This window comes from Engystomops pustulosus, chromosome 3 (assembly GCF_040894005.1).
Source record: "Engystomops pustulosus chromosome 3, aEngPut4.maternal, whole genome shotgun sequence".
NCBI lineage: Eukaryota > Metazoa > Chordata > Amphibia > Anura > Leptodactylidae > Engystomops > Engystomops pustulosus.
The window spans coordinates 184292097-184317992 of record NC_092413.1 but is presented as its reverse complement, the minus strand read 5'-3'; the positions used below and the strand labels follow the sequence as shown (position 1 = coordinate 184317992).

At 42.4% G+C, this 25896-nt stretch overlaps 1 protein-coding gene across 14 annotated transcripts in view; it reads right to left on the bottom strand.

The window, feature by feature from the left end:
- Positions 1-25896, bottom strand: part of KIF1A (kinesin family member 1A) — a 101503-nt gene that overhangs the window by 51280 nt on the left and 24327 nt on the right. For all 14 annotated transcript variants that reach the window (XM_072143230.1, XM_072143231.1, XM_072143232.1 and 11 more), the window contains exons 2-7: positions 22563-22671; positions 16872-16948; positions 15918-16097; positions 13565-13630; positions 11622-11800; positions 8387-8498 (exon numbers count right to left, since the gene is read on the bottom strand). In XM_072143230.1, coding sequence (XP_071999331.1) covers positions 8387-8498; positions 11622-11800; positions 13565-13630; positions 15918-16097; positions 16872-16948; positions 22563-22668 — 720 coding nt within the window. In that variant the 5' untranslated portion in view covers positions 22669-22671. The remainder of the gene's footprint in view (positions 1-8386; positions 8499-11621; positions 11801-13564; positions 13631-15917; positions 16098-16871; positions 16949-22562; positions 22672-25896) is intronic.

The window sequence follows — 25896 nt, the reverse complement described above, 5'->3', positions numbered from 1 at the left end:
ATAATCCAATTTGCATCTCATAAGAATCTCCTTCTAACACTAAGCAAGTAAAGCAGTTACCTACATATCATGGTCTACAAAATGACTCCAACAGACATTAAATCACTGGTGTTACCATCTTAAAGATGTTCGGTGTCTGAATATGTTTAGCCTAAATTGCCACTATCTTCATATATTAAGGGACATAAGAAGATGATGTTTCAATAAAATTCAGCAGTTTTGTAAGAAGACAGATGGAGCTTTTTACCCAAGAGTTCTGTATAATATCCTAATTTAGATTTTAGGCATAAGGAACGGGTGGAAGAGATAAATCGAAAGATGTGAAAAAAAGTGGATGGAGAATAGAATTAGAGGGGATATGTGTGAACAAGGAAACTTGGCCATAGACACCAGGGTACCAAGAGGTATGCACAAAAGTTGATACATAATAGTGAATAGCAAATAACGACAGTATATCAAGACAGGACCATGGAGAGATAGAAGCTGATCCTATGGAGTGATGGAAACTGGGAAGAATAGAACAGATGGATAGGAGACTAAATAATCAAGATGGGAATATTAGAGCACAAAGATTACAGCTGAGAAAAGAACAACCCGTAATCCTATGCCTAAAGGAAATGTGAAGTGCAGAACCTGTAATGTACCCCTACCTATAACATATTGCTTCTATCACTGATGGGAAGGAGAAATATTATAAGCCCGCTAAGGCTCCTGGGTCCTCGTACTGTAGCTCCTGCTTCTGGATAGAGAAAGGCAATTTCTGTTGTGAATCATTTGTTTCATGGATTCTCATTCATACACTGCTGCAGAACGGCTAGGAAGGTAATTTCACATGTCAAGGTGACTCAGTAGAGGCTTTGATGTGCTGCGACAAACTTATTATTAAAATGAGTGAAAGGCAGGAAAGAAATGATGCTATGCTGTCAAACACAAAGAGCTAGAAATACCGTATACTAGAAGCAGAGGAAATACAAACTTGTGCACTTTGCGGGTGGCAGACAGGTGAATGTGATCCCTTGTTTGTGATCTGCCTCATATCGGCATGTGAGCACCACTCACACTGCAGATGTCAATAGAAAATTACTGCCCGGCCACAAAAATCCGCTGAACTATAGCCCTATTTAACTACTTCCACTTGATTCAAAACTCCTGGAACAACAATTTTGTTTGATTTGAACAAGGTGGGGGGCCAACTTAACTCAGGTCATGTTCCACCTAGGAGTATCTTCCTATCTCTCATCCAACTTTCTCCTTGACAAACTACAACCTGTTTTTCAACCCAATGACTCCACTGAGACTGCCCTGACCAAAGTTTCTGATGACCTACTGTCTGCCAAGACAAAACATCACTACTCTGTCCTCCTCCTTGACTTGTCCTCTGCCTTTGACACTGTCGACCATTTTCTCCTGCTGCAGATGCTATGTTCTCTTGGTATCACTGACCGGGCCCTCTCCTGGATATCCTCATACTTTTCCAACCAGACATTCAGTGTCCACCACTCTCACACCACCTCTTCACCCTCTCTTTTGGCATCCCTCAAGGTTCTGTCCTGGGACCTCTGCTCTTCACCATCTACACCTCTGGCCTGGGACATCTAATTAAGTACCATGGCTACCAATACCATTTATCTGCAGATGACACACAGATCTATATTTCTGGTCAAGATATCTCCTCTTTTCTAGCCAGAATTCTAGAGTGTCAGCCATATCCTCCTTTTCCTCTTCCCGTTTTCTAAAACTTAACATGGAGAAAACAGAACTCATAGGGGCAGATTTATCAAGCAGTCTGAAAGTCAGAATATTTCCAGTTGCCCATGGCAACCAATCACAGCTCAGCTTTCATTTCACCAGTGCTCATGAATATTTTAAAGGGGAGCTGTGATTGGTTGCCATGGGCAATTGGAAATATTCTGACTTTCAGACTGCTTGATAAATCTGCCCCATAATCTTTCCTCCACCTAACACATCCCTCCCACCAGACCTAACCATCACAATTCATGGCTCCACACTCTCAGCAGTCCCTAAAGTCTGCTGCCTTGGAGTCATCCTTGACTTTGCCTTGTCCTTTAACCACATATCCAGGCCCTTAACTACAAGCTGCCACCTCCATCTCAAGAATATTTCTTGCATCCAACCCTTCCTCAATCCAGAGCCTACAATATTTATAGTCCATGTACTTATCATCTCCCGCTTGGAGTACTGCAGCATTCTTCTCTGTGGTCTCTAAGCTAACTCTCTAACACCCCTCCAATCCATCCTAAACTCTGCTGCCTGGCTAATCCATCAGTCTCCATTTTCTCCATTGCTTCTCCTCTCTCCCAGTCTCTCTACTGGTTACCCATTGCACAGCAAATTCAATTTAAAACACTAACCACGACTTACAAGGCCGTCCACAACCTGTCCCCTCCATATATCTGTGAACTAATCAGCCAATACCGCCCACACGTGATCTCTGTTTCTCACAGGACTTTCAGCTTCACTCTCTTACCACCCGCTCTTCTCACAACCGTATCCAGGAGTTCTCCCATGCTTCCCCCATAGTCTTGAACTCTCAACAAGACTGTTCCCCACCTACCAAACCTTCAAACATAACCTGAAAACCCACCTGTTCAGTATCGCCTACAATGCACAATAACTGTTCTGCTCCCTCAGCTCGCATCTCCATCTCCATAGATTGTGAGCCCTCACGGGCAGGGTTCTCCTCCCACTTGTCTCCTGATCACTGTAGTTTTGTATTTTTGTACTTGCATTGTTTTTGTCTTAATGTGATGTATGTGAACCCCTTACTTATGGTACAGCACCGTGGAGTTAATGGTGCTTTATAAATAAATAATAATAATAAAGAGGAGCTGCTGAGTGGCACAGTATGAAGAGGAGCTCCTTGGGGGGAACAGGATAGATGAGAGATGAAGGGGACACATTGTAAAAGGAGCTGCTGAGGCAGGGGGGACCACAATATGAGTATGAGCTGCTGGGTGACAAAATATCAGGGAGGTTTGAATGTGAAGCTGGGATTTCACAATGGGGCAGATTTACTTACCCGGTCCATTCGTGATCCAGCGGCGTGTTCTGTGCGGTGGATTCGGGTCCAGCCAGGATTTATTAAGGCAGTTCCTCCTCTATCCACCAGGTGACGCAGCTGCGCTGAAGTCCGCCGGAATGCCCTGAAATTCACCGGCCTATTCCTAGTGAAGGTAAGTGCAATTTCCGCGACACTTTTTTTTTTTAATGCAGCGTTTTTTCCGAATCCGCCGGGTTTTTTGTTCGGCCACGTCCCCCGATTTCCGTCGCATGCATGCCGGCGCCGATGCGCCAAAATCCGATCGCGTGTTCCAAAATCTCGGGGCAATTCAGGGAAAATCGGCGCAAATCGGAAATATTCAGGTAACACATCAGAAAAACGTGAATCGGGCCCTTAGTAAATGACCCCCAATGTGAGGGGGAGATGGGGGGCACTAAGGGGAAATTACACAGAATGGCTGTGGAGTATGGGGAAAATGTGTAGCCCCCCAAAATGATCTCTGCATCTTTTGTCTTTATAGGGCGGCTCCAAAAATTGGGAGTTATGGGAATAAAACCTGCTTTATAATTTGTGCCACATTAAAACAGTAGATTATTGTTGTTGTTTTTATTTACTGTAAAGCTGCCAACAATAATGAGATGAGAAACTAGCTGTTAAGAGCAGGAAATTATGGATTATTACGAAGCTTAAGGGTCAGTGTGAAGAACTGTAATATGCCAAGTTTATTATTTATGATGGATAGTGAGCTAGGAAAATAGCGTGCTAATAAAAAAAAGCCAGAACAGTAAATATACATAATACATAAAAATTCATTTATTTTATCTAAATTTAAAATTAGGTTTTTTTACATTTATAAACGTATTTCATTTTACTATTGAGTGGTTTGAGGTTTCTGGGATGAAATTGCAGCTTTGAAGTCTTTTATGTGCTTTGTCTTTTTTGTCTCATTTGTCTTTTTTGTGTGCCACCTGTAGTGCATTGGCTGCTCGCCCTGGTGATGTATGCCAACTATCAGCTGAAACATGTTGTTAGCGTTTGTTGGCGAGCAGTCCACAGCTCTAAATCCTCACAGCTCCATGTTTGTTAGGGACTATTACACGTGTGGCAGCAACCGCCTGTAGTCCTTGTAGTTTATTACTAATTGCCAAACTGAACATGGGCTTGGGTCTTCATACAATGCAATTTCCAGGTGCACTCTGGCTTTTTTATGCAGTGTCTATGGTGATTTAAGCTAAATTATTTACCGTAATACTGACAAAACAATTCCAGGTTTTTGAACGTTTACAAAGATTGTGACAATAAAATGCAACAAGGTCCATCTCGTACAGAGCTGTAACAGGGCACCGATAGAGTTGAAATACTGTAAGGGATTTGGTATACCTCCACATATTTCAGGTTTCTTATGGTGGCATAAAGATTTTTCCTTTGATTTCCATATGTCGTTTGCTGCATTGGATGCTGTATGCATGGCTCTATTTTCTATCTATTTTTACCGAAACTTACTTGCAGTCTGAACGTCATTCAACAGGTGGCGCTCACTACACCTAATATAAATGTAAGGATAGGAGATTTATCAGTGCTTCTATTTCCGTTTTTTGACGTAGAAGCACTAATATAATCGCAGTTTCTTTTGCACTGCAAGAAATTGCAATTATTCCGACAACTACGCCACCTCCACGCCATGTTGGCACGGAGGGGTGCAGCCGCTTGCGGAGCAAATTTTTAAAAAATACTGAACATTCACCAATATATGTTCATTGATTTTTTACTGAAAATGATGCTAGGTCAGATCTGGTGTACAACTCATGATGTATCATGTTCCCCACAACAGTGAGACCTGTCAATCAGGTACAAAGAAGCAGGGCAGTGTAGTGAACATTGCACATTACTTTCATTGGACTCACTAAGGCCCACATTTATTAAAGTGTTTGCGCCAGTTTTCTGTCTGACTTTGCAGTCAGACCATGCGCTACAGTTCTGACTTGCGCCACATTTCTGCAGTATGAACAAAAAAATGGTATGAACAAAAAAATGGTGCATTCTGCTATTCTGCAGATTTATGAAGAACGGGTGCCTAAAATCATGAATCTCACCCTATACAATTCACAGGCAAACTGCACATGGTGCTGTTTTTGATAAATGTGGGCCTTAGTGTGATGGACTCAGATTAGGGGATATGGATGCAAGTTTACAAACTGATTTTTTTTTAACATTCCATGGAAAGCAACCACTTAGGGATCTCTTTAAGCACTGTCTTCATGACTACAGCAGAAGTATATACAAAGATGCTCTATTGGATTGAGATCTGGTGACTGTGGAGGCCATTTGAGTACAGTGAACTCATTGTCATGTTCAAGAAACCAGTCTGAGATGATTCCAGCTTTATGACATGGCGCATTATCCTGCTGAAAGTAGCCATCAGATGTTGGGTACATTGTGGTCATAAAGGGATGGACATGGTCAGCAACAATACTCAGGTAGGCTGTGGTGTTGCAAAGATGCTCAATTGGTACCAAGGGGCCCAAAGAGTGAAAATATTCCCCACACCATGACACCACCACCACCAGCCTGAACCGTTGATACAAGGCAGGATGGATCCATGCTTTCATGTTGTTGACGCCAAATTCTGACCCATCCGAATGTCGCAGCAGAAATCGAGACTCATTAGACCAGGCAACGTTTTTCCAATCTTGTACTGTCCAATTTCGATGAGCTTGTGCAAATTGTAGCCTCAGTTTCCTGTTCTTAGCTGAAAGGAGTGGCACCCGGTGTGGTCTTCTGCTGCTGTAGCCCATCTGCCTCAAAGTTCGACGTACTGTTCGATGCTCTTCTGCCTACCTTGGTTGTAACGAGTGGCGATTTGAGTCACTGTTGCCTTTCTATCAGCTAGAACCAGTCTGCCCATTCTCCTCTGACCTCTGGCATCAACAAGGCATTTCCGCCCACAGAACTGCCGCTCACTGGATGTTTTTTCTTTTTCGGACCATTCTCTGTAAACCCTAGAGATGGTTGTGCGTGAAAATCCCAGTAGATCAGCAGTTTCTGAAATACTCACACCAGCCCTTCTGGCACCAACAACCATGCCACGTTCAAAGGCACTCAAATCACCTTTCTTCCCCATACTGATGCTCGGTTTGAACTGCAGGAGATTGTCTTGACCATGTCTACATGCCTAAATGCACTGAGTTGCCGCCATGTGATTGGCTGATTAGAAATTAAGTGTTAACGAGCAGTTGGACAGGTGTACCTAATAAAGTGGCCAGTGAGTGTATATATACATACTGGGGAGATTTATTAATAGAGAGGAGTGATTGGGGTAGAGTCAGGCAGAGGAGGAATCTTCTATGAGATCTACTTCTAATGATAGATTCCTCACAGTAGGTTTCCTTTAAATTGGCAGCTTTGTACTATAAATTAATGAAGAAAATGAAAAGAAGATTCACTTGTCTCTACTTGTAAATCTCCCCAGTGTAGTTTTCCAAGATTGAGAGAAAATAAACAATTAATTTCTGTGACATTAAGCATGGAGACAAATTGCAGACCACGAGGGGCGTAACTAGGAGAGGCAGGGCCCCATACCAGACTTCTAAATGGGGACCCCTAACCCCATATGTACATCCTCCATTCTTTAGTGTGTCAGATCTGATGACATGGCCCCCTGACAATGCGGGCCCCATAGCAGCTGCTATGGCGATTAACGCTGTAGTTACGCCCCTGCAGGCCACTTATAATACACTCACCAAGGGATGACATTTCTATCTTATATTTAGTGTGGCTTAGGATCATTACAAATCATTATGTTGAATATTTATGGTCCTAATGGATTTTCATCATGGTCAGCAAGAATTGTAATTCTTCAGATTAGATATTTAAATATTTAAATATATTATAAGGGGAAGATTTATCAGAAATGTCTGAGAGCAGAACTGTTCTAGTTGCCCATGGAAACCAATTAGCGCTCAGCTTGACACTTTCCCACAGCTGTTTAAAGAGTAACTGTAAAGGTTTTTTATTTCCATAAATCAATAGCTCTTGGGATGTAAAACAACTTTGCCTATTTTTTTGTTACCTAAATTCAGTAGTTTCTTTGCCATCCCCCTTTGATTACCTCAGTGCTGCAATGGCTGTTTCCTTTCCATGTGCTGACAAGCCCTGGAGTCCGTCCTATAAACATCAGATAAACAAATCTACGGTTCGGTGGGAGGGGAGGAGAAGATTTGGATGTCTGAATGCAGATGTCTACTGCACAGAATAGTGAGGTACAAGATCTCCCCTGTTCCCTATCAGTCCCTCCATTGCAGTCTGTGATTCTACAGAACTTTCTCTGTCTCTCTCTGCACCTTGGGCTGCTCCCCTCCCCCACCTTGTCATCGGGCAGTATCAGCTCTGTGCAGACAAGCTATTAACCCTTAGTGCTCACACAGCACAGACTATAAACTTCATGTAACTGGTTAACATATGATTTCTACCACTTATTACATGTTACCTCCTCCTCCATGAAATGGAAGCTGCCGAGCTGTCACCATATACATCCTGTATGTGCACTGTGCATTGTTTAGTGGATTTACTTGTGGGAAACTAAATTGATTTAATGCTAAATTACTTAGAGAGAACACAAGGCATCATAGGATCTGTGGGCAAGATAACTGACCTCAGCTTGAGGGCATAGACTGACACACTAGTCCCCGCCCACTTTCACTCTGGTGTGAAAGATTTTTGTCAAACACCTTCAGATCAGAAATTGCCATAACTTTGGAAAGAAAAGGACGAGCAGCACAAAATAGGCACTGTTTGTTTTCAAAGGTGGAATCACATGTAATAATTTGGTAAAATCACTATAACATCACAGTTAGGCTTTAAAACTGGGCCCTGATTGGTTTCCATGGGCAACTAGAACAGTTTTACCTCAGACACTTCTGCTAAATCTCCCCCATTGTTGCTATGTGTCCCACTGGGAATTCTTTAAAACTAAAGTGTATTCATGTCTCCTCTCTCTAGAAGAGGATATTTTCAGTTTTGGAAGCCCTAGCGACAAGATACAGTGCTTTCTATTTGCTTTGCTTTATATCAGACATATCAGCGCTAATGCAAGTTGTCATTTCATATTATATTTATGTAATGTAGGTAAAACACCAGAGGGGACAGAGCCTGGTTATTTGATGCTAGAGGCTATTGCTTGAGTTAGGATTTATAGTATTATTGAAGTATTAAGGGTCCATACGGAGGAAACCACTTTGTATCGAAAATTGATAATAATCAATATTAATAAAATCTGGCTAAGCCAGATGTGTGACCAAATTATACTCACAAATAACCTACATCGTGTAAGGTTCAGCCTATGTACTACCTCTAGATCATTCTCACCTTCTCAGTGCTGGTCTGGGTGTCATTATCATTTCTACGTTGGGTGAAAATGATGTTAAACACAGCGTGGGAGCGACTGCTTGTCTCATTCATGTTTGTGGCAGCTACAGTTCTGTAAAGACACAAGCAAATATTACGGTATATAAAGGCATTCAAATAATAATGATTTATTGAAATTTTATATTATTGTGTTATTGGCCTATGTTCACTTTACTGTATTCTGTTCCATCTTATTAACACATATGGGGGGAAAAAATGAACTGTCAGCTTCCCATTGTTGTTTCAAATAGGTAATAAAAAAGTATTTACATAGCACCACCTTATTCTGCAGCACTTTACACATCCTGTGGAACATCATGTGAAACACATAAGACATAACAGAGCAATAAAATAGTAATATTGTCAGCGGTTGAAACAATGAGAATAAGGGTCCTGATCGAAAGAGCTGACAAGGTATCAGAATAAATACGTAAATATAGAAATGCTGCATGAGCCACTGCTACCGATTATGTACAGAATCCCAGTAAGCCTGTATGAAGATATGGGTTTAAAGAGCATGTTTGAAGTTTTGGTAGTTGGGTACTAGTCTGAGGTAGGTCATTCCAGAGAATTGATGTAGATTGGGAGAAGTCCTGGAGACATAAGTGGAAGCTTCACATCAAAGCGCCAAGGACTATCCCACAGCCACACACCAACATGAGCATCATTGTACCTGCACCAAGCACCCCACGGCAGACCGAGCAGTAGTGATTCCTTCCCGAGGAGGGCGCACCCACTGGCCTATGCTGGTGACTGACCGGCTACATTGTGGAAGCGAAAAAGATTGAAGCCAATTCACTTTTTTTCACTTTTCACACACATACATTGGACTTCTCTCCAGGTGTATTCTTTTTGGGCACATAGTAGCCATAGCATGCTGTTCTTTGCACCAGTTTAGCTGTTAGTAGTGTACACCAGGACAGCAGCTGGCAGAATTAATAACATCTGAAGTCGTCATATGTGGACCTCTCGAGTGAGGACAGAGAAAGAATGGAGGCACAAGAGCACCGGAACCTGGCTGCACACACAGCACCTGATCCTGGTAAGTCCCGGTACCAGAAAAACCTGCAAGCTATCAATCCCCCCTAAACCCTGCCCCACCTTACCCCTTACAAAGGTAATTACAAGAGTCATTGTAACAGTCCTAGTATCACTTTTCGACCTCACTGGACATGAGGGGAAATGCTTTACCCGGTAGTTTGGGGTTGGTTACCAGGCAGCTCAATGCACCAGCACCTTGTCACCTGAGGAGCAAAGGACAGCGCCCCTCCATGCCAATACTGGTTTCACCATTACCTCAGAACACTGTAAAGGTAAGTTAGCTGTAATTTACCATAAGCATTGTCTTACAATCGTATATGTCTATTATGTATGTTTGTAACTAAGTAACTATGATTTAAAGAGGACCTGTCACCTAAATTTTTGGCACTAGGAGCTGCTTACTAAAGTAAGCAGCTCCTAGTGCTTGTACAAACACCGCAGTGTTAGAAGGATAGCGTTACCAGAAACCTCCGGTAACACTATCAAACACTGCGGCGGGGTACAATGTAATCAACGGACAGCTCGCAAAGCTGTCTGACGTATTCATGAGGGGGGGGGGGGTTTGGGGCGTGGCTAGGGGTGGTGACTGCCGCCTAGCGCGTGGCAGTCACTGCCGGCCTATGGAGCTAGCGGGGCGGTCCGAGGAAGAGGCAGCGCCTCAGACCGCCCCCTTTTGAATACATCGGACCGCTGTCTCTTCCCCTGACCGCCCCGCTTGCTCCATAGGCCGGCAGTGACTGCCGCTCGCCAGGCGGCAGTCACCGCCCCTAGCCACGCCCCAACCCCGCCCCCTCATGAATACGTCAGACAGCTTTGCAAGCTGTCTGACAATTACACTGTACTCCGCCGCAGTGTTAGATACCGTTAACGGAGGTTTCGGGTAACGCTATCACTCTAACACTGTGGCGTTTGATCAAGCACTGGGAGCTGCTTACTTTAGTAAGCAGCTCCTAGTGCGATAAATTGGGTGACAGGTCCTTTTTAAGCAAGTAAGCAACAAGCAAACGTAGTCTGTTGTAACGTGCCGATGTAATGTGTATGTAACCGTATCTGTATCCGTATCTGTTGTGACAATTATGCCTGAGCACTGTGTACAAAAAAATTGCCCCCAGGGGATCAATAAAGTAAAATTGTATCATATCATAAAGAAAAGATTCATATTAGATCATTGGAAGATCTAAGAACACCAGTTGGATGATAGACTGAGACAAAGCAGACGATTTAAGGAGCTGCTGCACTGGGCAGAGTTTTGTGGATGAGTTTGAATTCGGAAGATAACAGTCAACCAGTGCAATGACTGATACAAACTGGAGGCATCTGTCTGGTGTACGGACAGAAAGACTAGTCTGGTGCTGTTTTAGGCCACATTCATGAGTTTACCTCTACTGGGGTCATTTTTGATGCTGATCACCTATTCTCAGGATACAGCCTGACAACCGAACCACACACAATGATCTAGTAATGCTAGTATAATAAAACTAGTCACAGGCTGTAAGCACCTCATCTTCAGATCAGAAATTTACAATAAAAGATAGTCTTACTGCAAGAACATTGGATCTCTACCTTAAAGTAATGGGTACTTTCACATCTAACAAGAATAATATTCCAAAAGCTTAAATGGTTCCCCAATTTTTTGTGTAATTTTTCCTTAAGCCCCAAAACATATGTGCAGATCTGCATCTGAAATGTTTGGAAAATTGATAAAACCAACGCCTGTTTTATGCAGAGACCAGCAAAATATGACATCTGAAGAGTTCTGGAAACACATCCAGAACTTGTGTGTTTGTATTGGACTAATCTCCTGTGTACAAGTCAGAATGTTCTGTCATTATCATTGATGAGCTTTTGTGTCACCAGTAACATTGTACACAGCCTTCATACTGAAGCTACCATGTTCTCAGATGCAGAATATAAGCTGAGTGCCTCCATCTAACTGCACAGAGACACAATTTAAAGAATATTATTTTCCTAACACAAGCTCACTGCTACAAGTGTTTAGAGTATGAGAGGATGAATGAGGAAACACCATGCATTAATACAAATTTTGGATGTAGACGTATGACCCAAATGTATCTAAACATTTCATCATCCATCATTCTGTGGATGAGGCAAAAGAAATAACCACATTCTTCACATATTACAACAAGCAGGGTACCTGGCTTTGTTGCCAGAGTCCATCAGATCTTGAATGTCTTGATATGAGGTAACAGCCAGCTTTGATAAATCTTCTACATAAGGTCCCAATAGTGGGTGCTCACGGACACGGAGGTTGCCCTTGTTCTTTGGATTTAGAAGGTCTCTGACACGCTCACAGTATATTTCCATATAACTGACCTGAGAAATAGTATAGTATAGAAATTAGTAATATTCCGTTGGGGGAAAAAAACACAGAATTTTTAAGAAAAACAAGAAATTTATACACATGGTTACCCAGGAAAGTTGTTAGTAGATGTCTTATTACATATGATATATATTATAATAATAATTCCTTTATTTGTATAGCGCACACAGATTACGCAGCGCTGCACAGAGTTTACCAAATCTGTCCACATATATATATATATATATAAACAAAAGGCAATGAGTGGAGCAGCACAGTGGTATAACGGTTTATAACCCAAAATTGGGTGCAAGCCCAGCAGAACCCGACTACCTGACTCACAGTATTCCAAAAATTCAAAAAAATGCAGGCAAGGCAGCACTCCTTGTGAAAAAAGGTGTTTATTCACCCAAGGTGAAAAATATGTCTTTTCAACTGCTCAATGGAGCTATTTTCAATCTTTTTTGTGTGCCGCCTCGCCTGCACTATATATATAAATACCAGAAAGGCCCCGGTTTACGAATAATATATGTTCGTTTTGAAGGTCAATTTGAATGTAAGTAGTAACAGGTATATTTTATATTTTTTAAGTGTAACTCCATCCCAGGAACAGAGTCAGGAGATTCTAACCAGAGCTGCAGCTTCCACAGTTTGGACACCGCTCCATCTCCATTCTCCCAGCATGCATCTACTATCAGGCTGGTGCACTATTCCTGAGGAGCACTCTCCACGACCACTCCAGTACCAGAATCTGCTGCTAACCATTTAGGCCCGTTGCCTGCTACCTGTTGTTCAATAAAGAACCGGGAGTTGATTTGCACAACGTTGCCTCAGTCTGACCCTTGTATACAGCTGTCTACCACCACAGGCTCCCCATCCATTACCCAGGGACCTATCTTCCAGACACTCAGGGGTTGCCACAGGGAGAACTAGTTCATCAGCCTGTCCCTCCATATTTCTTGCACACACCACCTGCTGGAGACCTGCCAGGCTGTAGGACAGCCCTCCGGTCCCCATACCAAGCACCGTGACCACAGCGTGCCCAAGGTTGCACTAGCCAGCCCCAAGAAAAGGTAAGGGAAGGATTTTGCAAGTGGCGTCACAAACAGGATATCTACTTCTGTGCCTTATACTGCCACAAAAGACGCCACTCCAGTGTTCTGGGCCCCGGCTGCCTCCAGGCCCCAAGAAAAGACCCCGGTAGGGGAAATTGCACAATCTTTTTTGTCCTTGTGGCAATTGGAGCTTCATTGCACACTTTGGATGCAGCTAGTGTAATTCACTTTAATGCCAGGCTGCAATGAGTGCAGCGTGACTAGGGCCTACACATCATTAGAGGCTGGGGCTAAAGTTAAGTTGATTAGCGCCTTCTAGAGAGCTTCACCAGGGGTTGCAGTGGAAAGAGAGGTCCCTTTTTCATTTGTAAGTTGGGTGTTCTTAATTGGGGACCGCTCATCCAACACTTAAATATAAAAAAAGTGTCTATATGCACACTTAATAGCACTGGAAAGACCATCTGCTTTTTACCCCTGATGAATATAAATATTTATTGTCAGACCACTTCCAGTGCCGCCAAGAATTATTTTTAATTTTACAGGATAAGAGCACTTTGTAATTTAGGGAACACGTTGATAGGGTCGCTGTGTTTGGATTTTTAATTGAACCTGTTTTTATGAAACTTGGATCGAATAAAGCAAAAAGAATTTTTAACCTCCGGTGGTGTGGGAACAAAGCTAAAACCTTTTTTTGGTAAATCTATAGAGACTGATGACACATACCTCCACAGAGTAAGACATGTTGTCATTGGTTGTGTCACTGATCCGAGAAAAGAGGTCTTCACAAAGCTGAAATACAATGGTAAAATAATGACACATATATAAAATACAATGTATGTGTGCATGTTTCAGAAATTTTGTCACTAAGCCCCTCGAGTCACAGTCATCCAGAGGTTAACACTTTACAGTCAGTGTAGGGTTAATGAATAATTCACAGACACAGAATATATCCTGAATATTTTATAGACAGTGTGGCGGCGTCAATGAATAATTCAGATAATGAGGGGTTAAACAGCAGCAAGTTAACCCCTGCTTGCACAAGGATGACTGATGCTTCTCCGGTACACGCCAGCACATAGTCATTTTCTATATGTGATGTCATTGTTGTAATGACAGGAAATGACAAGTGCGCTGCTGTCTGCTCTGAATATAGTGACCAGGCACGAATGTCAGCGGTGTATAGCAGTATGACGTCTGTCACCTTAGATAACCTGCTAGCATCCCGCAATCCCATGGCGTGATAAAACAGGTTGCCATGACTTCATTTAATGTATGCAGAAACTGAATAGTGTCCTATTTAGAGAATCAGATCAAACCAATTACCTTTGGGCCTCATTTATCCATGTGTACTGGATCAGTTTTATAGCCATATATAATATAACAGAAATAATTAACTTTTATTTTTCATTTCCTCCTAATTATAGCTTTAAAAATACTTATCAAATATGTTATTGCTAATGAGACCTTAGTGCAGGGCCGGCGCTAGGACTGGGCATACCAGGGCAACTCCCGGGGGCCCATAGCTGCTGGAGGGCCCACATAAGGAATCCATAGGGTTGTACGTAAAGAATCCATGGGCTTGAGGGGGGATGTAACTAATGAATCCATAGGGTATGAGGGGTCTGTATACAAAATAACCACAAGGGGGCTGGTATGATAAACTAGGGAATATTTCGGGGAACAGGAGACTGTTTTAGTTTCTGATTTTTTAATACCACCATGTTAGTTTGCCTCCAAGGGGCTCACTGTGACTCTGTCACCCAGGGGCCTACTGAAACCTGGAGCCAACCCTGCCTTAGAGTAAATACTATGGTGCTACAACCTTGCTTAGTCCATAAAAAACAAGCTTCCTGGATTTCACAGACCGAGCATAGCGCTGGGAATATATGATACAAGGAGGCCCTTCTTCCCTTCAGAACAACAGTGTAAATTGATCATGATCATAGCGGAGAAGCAGGGCCTCCTTTTATCATATCTCAACACCTGCCTAGGAAGGAACTGTTTACATACTGACTAATAGGATGTCATGTTAATTAACTGTTAAATCCATCTGTAATAGAGTCTCTGGTTGGATGGCTGAACTCTCTGCCCCCAAGTGGCTGGAAATTTCCGGCCAAGACTAGGGAGAGACTAAGTGGAAATCCAGTGATGAGAGTGTGTCTGAGACCTTCTATACACTTCACTAGCAGATAAGGCCTGCAGCAGTAATGAGCTCTACCAGAGCCTGCCTTGGAGTACTGCTACAAGCAGCTCCTGACCTCTCCAGCCTGAAGCTACAGAAACCAGGCTGTGAGCACCCTTTTCCAGAAATAATCCAACCAGATACCTTGGACCTGGACAGACTGAACTGAACCTTGGCCTGTTGCTTTTGCTGTGTTTGTATTCTGGAACAAAGGAACCGTGAGTTGATGTTTAACATCCCTTGCCTCCGTGTGATACCTGATAGCTGTTAAGATCAAGGGCCTCCTATATACTTTTACAATCCTTATATAGATCCTTATATATGAATACACTGGGAGTTCTCCAGGGGGTACTACCAGCATCTCCCTCTTTCTTCCAACCCTCCTGTCAGACACCTGCCTGGCGTGGACGAGGACTGTTCCACCTGGACCAAACGACCCTGACCCAGTCGAGCACTTGGCTGCGCTCAAGCCAGCCACTCAGGTACCAGGGGAATCCAGCTGCCCCCAAGCCAATAGGTCAGGCCCCGGTGGGGGGATGTAGCACCAGTAATTGTTCGGGATTGCAGCACCCAGACTCCTACCAATCGACAATGTAACTTTCCAACCTAGGCCAACCCTAAGGAAAAAAATGGTTGCAGCAACTTCACAGTTTGTTTGCAGCATGCCTCTGCTTATACTGGATGATGTTCTGTAAACAATCAAATATTACTGGCCAGACACATTTCTAAAATAATTTTACTGGTCTTCACAGGGGACAGCCCAAAATTTATCATAGATTGCTTAGAAGATCTGAATTCTAGGATGCAAGATTTCCCAAGATACGAGGCCAGAGCCTCACACTCAAATCCTGGAGTTACTTTCCATATTGTGTTGTTGTTATTGTGTGTTATTACCTGGGGTATGATTCCTTGTTGGCTAGGCTCCTGTCTGCCCATCATTGTATACGATTTTCCAGCTCCAGTCTGCCCATAGGCGAAAATACACACATTGTATCCTTCAAAGGCATGAAGTAACATCTCCTCCCCAATGTCTCGGTAGACCTGTTGTTGGCCAGCATACTGGCTGTCCTCCTCCTAGTGAGAGATAATTCCATAGGTCTAGTCCATACATATACAATTACATATTTTATACCACAGTACTTATTCATGCTTAAAAGACTCCTGGGTATCAATAGTCTTCTACTTACTGAGAATTTACAACTATCTAGACTAATAAAGGTTATCAGTTTTTTATTGACCTGAATAAGACAGTACTTTGATGTTGAATGCCTTTTCTTGCTCTTTTAATTAAATCTACTAAAACACTTATTCCTCTGCTGATCCTTAGGCACCAAGGTAGCTCTACTGTGAAATCCAACTTTTACAGATTCTTTAACATCTCCTGGGTATGGAGCAGACATATATACTAATGTTTTATTCTCTCCATCTTCTTTCATTATCCAGATTAAGCTTCATTATCCAGGTTAAGTGGGTCTCACTGTGGAGTGAGGATTATATATATTATTTAGGAGCACAGTGGGGGATTTCGTTGTTGTCCATGTGATTTTATAATACAAGTGACTATGGTATTTTTAGGGGAGCAGTGTGGAGACGTTCTACAGTATGCTAAGGGCATTGAAGTGGCAATTAATCATGGCCAGAAGAAGTTGTTGTGAAGATCTGAACCTGACAATAGGCACCTGTAATTAACTAGATGCCACTGCTACCTATGCCTGATCAGTACTGACTAACCTTATAGAACATGTAACAATGAAATATTCATTATGTCATTTGGTGCCAAATGGCTTTATTCTGTTTTTGCATTTCCTGGAACGTTCACATTGTTCACATTTAGATTTTATTACTCACGGAAGTATGAGACCAGTAGGAGTAGTCAAAACTGAAGCTTTTCGGAGTTTCTTTTGGCTGTTTGGGGTTGATAATTGCTGTAAAGAAAGTTAAAGAAGGCTTCAGCAGAAATATTTGTTTTTACTAAATATTAATAAACATTTTTTTGTTTAGTGTTCAAAGAGCTGATCACATTAGGAAAAAAGATCATGTCACCAGTTTTTGCTACTTGGGCATTTTATCTCTCCAAAAGATATAAAAATTACAAACTATTTTACTGCAGATGTAAATGACAGCGTTTTACATCATGAAGTATATCTGCCAGAATCCATTGAATTTCATAGTAATATTTTTTAAAGGAAACCTACCACTTGTAGTGGCAGGTTTCTGATGTAAATACCGGGCACCAGCTCAGGGTGAGCTGGTGCCGGAGCTTATTTTAGTTAGTGTTTTAAACCGCAGTATCGCGGTTTAAAACACTTTTTAAACGCTATAGCCGGCGCAGGCAGGTACGCGCTCGGCGCTTACCGTGCGCGCGGCTACATAGGAAGTGAAGGAGAGCCGCGCACATGGTAAGCGCCGAGCGCGTACCTGCCTGCGCCGGCTATAGCGATACCGCGGTTATAGCGATACCGCGGTTTAAAACACTAACTAAAATAAGCTCCGGCACCAGCTCACCCTGAGCTGGTGCCCGGTATTGCCATCGGAAACCTGCCACTACAAGTGGTAGGTTTCCTTTAAATAGATTCAAGGGGTATAGCAAGGTTCATTATTTATGGAGAAATATAAGGTTACACTCTTATTTTTATCTATAGAATGTTAAGCTATAAAATCAGACTTTGAAAAGGGTTGTCCACTTTCCTCAAATAAGTATTATTGTTTAATATTTATAATGCGCCATCATATTCTGTGGCACTTTACAACTCATAGGGAACATATACCAATAAAATAAAATATTACAGAATACAGTTAGTCATATGGAACAATAGCATTGAGGGCCCTGCTCACAAGAGCTTACAGTCTATGAGGATGAGGGGTTACACAAGAGCTTACAGTCTATGAGGATGAGGGGTTACACAAGAGCTTACATTCTATGAGGATGAGGCGGTGACACAAGAGCTTACAGTCTATGAAGATGGGGGTGACACAAGAGCTTACAGTCTATAAGGATGAGGGGTTACAGAAGAGCTTACAGCAATACCAATGGAAGTATATAGGATACCAAAATAACCAAAATAGATGATTAGTCATGTAATTTCATACTCAATTACAGAAGAGCTTACAGTCTATGAGGATGAGGGGGTGACACAAGAGCTTACAGTCTATGAGGATGAGTGGGTTGACACAAGAGCTTACAGTCTATGAGGATGAGGGGGTGACACAAAAGCTTACAGTCTATGAGGATGAGGGGGTGACACAAGAGCTTACAGTCTATGAGGATGAGGGGGTGACACAAGAGCTTACAGTCTATGAGGATGAGGAGGGGACACAAGAGCTTACAGTCTATGAGGATGAGGGGATGACACAAGAGCTTACAGTCTATGAGGATGAGGGGGTGACACAAGAGCTTACAGTCTGTGAGGATGAGGGGGTGACACAAGAGCTTACAGTCTATGATGATGAGGGGGTGACACAAGAGCTTACAGTCTATGAGGATGAGGGGGTGACACAAGAGCTTACAGTCTATGAGGATGAGGGGGTGACACAAGAGCTTACAGTCTATGAGGATGAGGGGGTGACACAAGAGCTTACAGTCTATGAGGATGAGGGGGGTGATACAAGAGCTTACAGTCTATGAGGATGAGGAGGGGACAGAAGAGCTTACAGTCTATGAGGATGAGGGGGTGACACAAGAGCTTACAGTCTATGAGGATGAGGGGGTGACACGAGAGCTTACAGTCTATGAGGATGAGGGGGTGACACAAGAGCTTACAGTCTATGAGGATGAGGAGTGACACAAGAGCTTACAGTCTATGAGGATGAGTAGGGGTGATACAAGAGCTTACAGTCTATGAGGATGAGGGGATGACACAAGAGCTTACAGTCTATGAGGATGAGGGGATGACACAAGAGCTTACAGTCTATGAGGATGATGTGGGTGACACAAGAGGTATAAGAACTTGTATAATGGTACAGCCATTCTTAAATTAACTTATTATATCAAAATTCTGCTGCTTGAACCAGCCATCAGCCGCCATCTTAAGTACAAAGTCCAAAGTCAATGGGACTGCAGAGAAGCCTGGAGCTTGGTATCTGGTGTTTGCTGGATAACAGATGGGAGGAGGACACAGGATGGGTTGGTCAAGAGAGAGTTAAAATTTCATGCAGTTAGCTAGTGTGATAGCCTTGCCTAAAGAGATGAGTTTTAAGAGCACGTTTGAAAGTTTGGAGGTTGGGTATTAGTGTGATAGTCTGGAGAAGGGCATTCAAGATAATTTGTGCAGCTCTGGAGAAGTCCTGAAGATGTGAGAGGTTTGAATTAAGGTGGAGATTAATCTAAGATCACTGGCAGATTGAAGAGCATGTGTTGGGCAATAGACTGAGATGAGAGAGAAGAGGTGCAGCATTATGCAGAGCTTTGTGGATTAGGGTGATTATTTTAAACTGTATTCAGAAGGAAACGGGCAACCAGTGCAGTGACTGGCACAGACTGGAGGCATCCTTGTAATGTTTGGTCTGAAAGACAAGCCTGGCTGCTGCATGAGGAATAGATTGGAGGGGTGAGACTTTAGTGAGTGGAAGACCAATTAGTAGGGAGTTACATTAGTCTAGGTCAGAGTGAATCAGAGCAACAGTTACCATTTTTGAGATTTCAGTTGTAAGAAAGATTCAGGAGATGTTTCTGAGATGCATGCGGCAAGAATGTGCAAGAGATTGCATATGTGGTTCATAGGAGAGGTCAGAGTCCAGCACAACCCCAAGACAGCGGGCCTGCTGCCTCGGTGCTATAGTGATCCCACAGACCGAGATGGAAAGGTCAGGATAGACTCAGTTAGTAGATGCCGCAAAGACTAGAAGTTCAGTCTTAGAAAGATTAAGTTTCAAGAAGAGAGGGGACATTATGTTAGAGACAGCAGAGACATTCACTAGTGTTCTGGATTATATGTGATGTTACATGCAGAAGTATACAGCTGGGTATCATCAGCATAAAGATGATACTGGAAACCAAATCTGCTGATGGTTTGTCCAATAGGGGCAGTATAGAGGGAGAAGAGAAGTGTACCTAGGACCGAGCCCTGAGGAACCCAGACAGTGAGAGGAAGAGGAGTAGTGAGATCCAGAGAAGGAGACATGAAAGTGCGAGTCATAGGAAGAAAACCAAGAGAGTGCAGTGTCTTTAGGTTATTGGAACAAAGCATCTTCAGAAGTAACATGTGGTCCACAGTATCAAACCTTGCCGAGAGATCTTGGCTGGCTGTCATTCAATAGAAAACTTTATTGTTTACTTCCTATGGATAAATGCCGGTCCATGGTCATGTGATGTCACACAGGTGCGCATCTCTGGTTGCTCTCTGTGCACCTGTGTGATATCACATGACCAGGGAAATAACGAGCCGTGCACCTGTGTGACATCACATGACAAGGAACAGATTTCTATCCACATGAAGTAAACAATAAAGCTTCCTGTGGAATTAGTGCACGCAGAGATCTAAAAAACCATGAGGAATTGATACAGAAAGTTTATTGGAAAATTGTATTACTAATCATCATACATACAATAATATTTATTCGTTGAAAGTGGACATTCCCTTTAAATTCCAACCATAGACATTCTGCAGCGCGTGTCTGTTGCAGTTTTAAGCTTTTATGTTCTCGTTATGTCAGGGGGGCAGAGCAAAACCTTAGAATTACAACGTTTGAATTGCACAGCAATGAGTTGACATGCTGCATATTCTAAATTAGCAGTGGATATCTGTTTTCGCTCCAAATTTTTACAACATGTGAATGGGATATGAATGAATACTATACGCTACATAAATCTACATAGGATATATGTAAAACCCATCTACATTCTGCACAAGAAATCCACTAGTTCTGTTGCTTACACAGTGGTAATTCTGCAGACATTACTCAGATAGCATGAGGGTACGATCACACGTGGCACTTGCGCTGCATTTACAAACACAGTGCGAGCACCCAGTGCCAGGCCTTAGCCTGAACGCATTTGCTTTTCCATGGAAACACATTTTTGTTTAAATGCAAGACGGTGGGTGCTGGTTGCCAGGCCCCATTTGTCAGACTATTCAGAAAAGTGCCAGGTCTAAAAGCCTTGATAATTTTGGTACAAGGTATTTTTTTGGATGAAAATCCTCTAGAATTCTGGCGCAAGTGTATTTATAAATTTAACCCCCAATGTTTTAAAGGATGCCTTTTTTATAAACTTATGTTTGTGCTGTTTCTGCTACGTCATGGCCTTAAAGAAAGTATAAACCTATCTTTTTGCAGGTTTATGCGCTCTTCTTATCCATTGAACATGTCTGCCCCTAAAGCCACAAGTGGTGAGCAGGTTTTATTCTGTGCTCAGGCACCAGCTGACAGTGAGTGCCCTCCACTCGCCTCCGCTGCTCAACAGAAGAGGATTATGTGGGTACAGAGACTCCCTTTGTTCTGTCAGCAAAGCAGTGCTCTGTCAGCATGTCCCAAGCGATGCCAAATCCCAGTGACACCACAGAAACACAATTGAACAGAGTCAAAAGAGCGAGCGACCGGGCACAGGGATATGTACAGGTCATTGGAGAATAAAGTAATATGACCAATATCTGGGTTAATGTCTAAAGTCTTTACATTAACCCTTCAACCCCAGCCCTCAGTTGCTGTAATATGGCTTTTTTAAGGAAAGTTTTCGTTTTATGTAAACCTAATGCCAAACACAAAATTGAAGATTGTGATTGGATAAAATGCACCAAAAAATAAATATCAGTAGATATGTCAAAATGTAAGAATGAGCCTAATGCAAAGTAACTCATAAAACCTACATCAGAGGTTCTAATCTTTATACAGCTCAATATAGAGCAGGGTTACTGCTCCTCTTTAAGAATATGTAGGGCAAATTTACTGTTTTTTGAATGGTCGGAACACAGCTGCCCTGGATGCAAGAATTTTTAATGGATCAGTAATTTTGGCCTCTATTTTAACAGATCGTGAGGGATAGATCATGTCCTAGTCAGAACTGTTTCTCTTTGATCACTCATAGGGGGTCATGTATCTTATCTCTGTTTGTTTTGGCTAGTTTTAGTCTTTTTTCCGTCTGCTTCTTTGATAATTTATCAATCTTACTTTTTCCTTGTTACAAATGTCTCAAAAATGTCACACAAATGTCTCAAGTCACTTCTTTCCATTTTCTAAGCTTTCCTTATGCACGGCTTCGTCTGGAGTTTTTTTGCGCCAAAAATGTGAACATTTTAGACAATTTGAAACGATAAATGTCAATTGCGACATTTAGCAGATCTGGAATAGAAGATAAATGTGTCTTACTGACGGAAAACATATGTCCAGTGCACCCCAAAAAGGTACAATGCGCCAAAAAATGTCTAAAAAAAAGAGAGAAAAAACAGGAAAAAAATAAAGATAAATGATCCCCCCATAGACTCTAGTTTGTGAATGCTGATGCAAACCGCCGAAAAACAGCCGAGATTCATGTTGTCAATGTGAACATATGGATTTTTCCCGGTACCTCTACTGTGAGGTAGCAGGACTACACAATACACTTACTGGTTGTGTTCCCAGACATCTGGATGATACATTTTGAATCTTTTCCAATTTCACGTGAGTTGAATGGCCGCACTCTGACTGCGACCTTCACCGATGCTCCCGCCATTTCCTGCAAGACGAAGAAACAGCATGAACCTGATTCCTATTTTACAGCAAACTGTGTATATACCTCACAGATATATATATATATATATATATATATATATATATATATATATATATGTCCAACAGAATACACAAGTCTCTTGTTTTCCCACGCATTTAAACAATTCTATGTGATTGTGACGTCTTCCCAAGATCTGAGGAGCTGACATTGTTACAGACAAGCAGATGGAAGCTCACCACGTCAATTATTCATGTTATGTGAAAACAGTCAAAATACATAGCAGTGGAGAGATGGAAGAAGTATCCATTTTGCATAATGGAATATGATGTGCCATATTTAGTAACATATTGTTCTATTGTTCATGTGAAAACCCGGAAGATCTCACAGTATAAAAGGAACATGGCGGTACTTAACCATATTGCCTCATAAGTATCAAACCATGACCCCAGTCCTCTTGCTTAAGTCTATTAATGAAGTTGAATAGATTTATAAAATAGCACTTTATATTTCAACAGTTTAATAGAAAAAGATGCCATTTTAAGGCATCAAAGAAAAATCTAAAACATAAAATCATAGAAGATAGTTTGTATAGCCTGCAAGAAAACCGCATCTATTGTTACAACAATGAAGGATGAAGGTGAATGTAACCCAGTAAGGCACATGTGGCTTCTTATACAAGGCCACAAGCTTTATATAAATCATGTTGCAAAGTAACTCAAGGAGCCACATTTACTAAAGCTTTTCTGTCAGACTTAGCGTGTATTTAACCCCTAAACGACCAGGCCCTTTTTCATTTTTGCGCTTTCATTTTTCACTCCCCATCTTTATTTTTCCATATAGAGAGTTGTGTGAGGACGTGTTCTCTGCGCAACAAATTGCACTTCATAGTGACGGTATTTAATATCCCATGCCGTGTACTAGGAAGCGCGTTAACATGAAGAACTTTCAGCTATGGGCGAGAATATATACAAAAAGGTAGGACAATTGCCGATTCTAAACCCAATGCTGGTTCTGGTTTGAAATATTGCATAAAGAAATTAAAAACCTGCACATGACATCTTTATTTAGTACATAACTAACTAAGCAACCACAATTGTTTCCATGATGACAATGACCACAGAGCTGACATTCATAAACTGTGAATACATTGGTGTACTTAGCAGCCTGATAACACCTAACACAATATCTATAATTAAATCAAATTATTCCTCGAACCATGTCCAGATTTGTCCCTGATACATAGAGAGAGTGGTGTGAATATTCAACAGGTCGCTCCCTGCTGAGAGAGTTCTGATAATACACTAGAGATTTCACCGATCTATCATCCGCCCATTATTAATACAAGGCTGTACACTCATCCCATTGTACAGAAACACTAAATCCAGTCAAGTGGAGGCACGGTGTAAATACTAATGGGGATTGTTGCATGGATGTTATTCTAAACCATTTGTGTCTTTATTATTATCTAGGTAGCATGTTTTGGAGGTGGAGAAGCCGAGCAGATTGTGCATAGAGGCACATTTACGTACAAGCGCACTGGAGTTCCCCGAAAGTGCATTGTCTGACTATAATGCTGCGTGCCGCGATTCACTAAGATCGTGCACTTGAAATCATGAATGTGCCGTTTCACCGCTCAGGGGAAGCGCTTGCAACCCTATTTAAATTTTAAATACCGCACTCAGTCCGAATCAGTCTGATCGTTGCTGCCCCCCTAATTTGTATTGCATGGAAGCTAGCGCAGCTGCGCTCAAAAAGGGTCGCGTGCTCCACAATCACAGAGCACACACTTTTTAAATACCTGTGCAAGCCATTTTTGCTTTGAAAAAGGTGCACACTCCGACAAAAGTGTGTGCTTGACCCTTAGTAAATGAGCCCCATAGTGTCCTATCTGCAGGCAACATGTTATGGAGCAGGAGGAGCTGAGCAGGTTGTACAGAGTTTCCCTTCTGCAAGCAGGAGGAGCAGAGCATATTGTACATATCTGCAAGCAAAATGTTATATAGCACATTTACTAAGTTTTCTGTCGTTCTTTTTAGCGCAAACTGCTTGCACGGGTATTTAAGAAGTGTCCGTGCAACATTTGTGTCACACGTGACCCTTTTGTGGAAAAGCTGTACTAGGCATCATGCAACAAATTGGGGGGCTGTTCCGCTGCTTAGTCGGACCGCGTGCCAGCTCTAATATGCCAAGGCCGACCAAACCGTGTTGCACACCTCATGTTAAAGGTGCACCAAAAAAGTGGAGCTGTGCAAGGAGCACCAGATTGATAAAGAACATGTGCCAGAAATCCTGGATCTGGCGACCTCTGCACACTGCACAGGCAAACTGAATATAGTGAATATAGTAAATGTGACCCAGTGTTGTATCTGCAGTAGTAGACACGGAGGCGTCTACAAACGCACAGGAACACGGAGGCGTCTGGAAACGCTCAGGAAACACGGAGGGCTTTCTCTACAGCGGAAGTACTTGAAGATCCGGCAGGGGATGCTGGGAGCCGCTGGATTATGTAACAGAGCCAAGAATGCCAGCGCCAATTAGGAGGACGCTGGCCCTTTAAGTTCCTGGAGAGTCGGGTGCTCGCGCCCTAGCAGCAGGAGCGCGCAGCCTTGGCAAGCAGCAGGAGCATGGCCTACTCCATGTTCGGACGGTTAGCTCAAGGTCACCATATGCAGTCATGTACAAGGGTCCTTAGTCATTACAGGCCTAGTATAAAGCTGACTATAGGCATGAGTGGGCGCTACTTCATAAAGATGCAGAGAGAAAGATATGGCAGGCTACTACGTTTCTTCCACCTATGTCGTGCACCTAGACAACTATAGGATCTGCAATGTACACTAGGCGGTGCGCTCCGGCTTTTACTTGACAGCTTGACAGCGTAGTAAACATCAACAAAAAAGAAAGAATAGTCGGGTCACTCACCAAAAAACGTGTAGATTTATTGAAGTCGGTTGAAGCAGGTAGAGAGTTACCGGGCACGCCACAAACCAGTTGTGGCGTGCCCGGTAACTCTCTACCTGCTTCAACCGACTTCAATAAATCTACACGTTTTTTGGTGAGTGACCCGACTATTCTTTCTTTTTTGTTGATGTTTGCTACTTCATAAAGAGCATACAGTACAAAACGGTTTGTATGCTGTGACACCCGGCAATGGTCGGTATCAGATATCAGACCTTTATTTGACTAAAGTAATTCTATTACAGAACTAATTTGAAGATTTAGAGCAGCTTA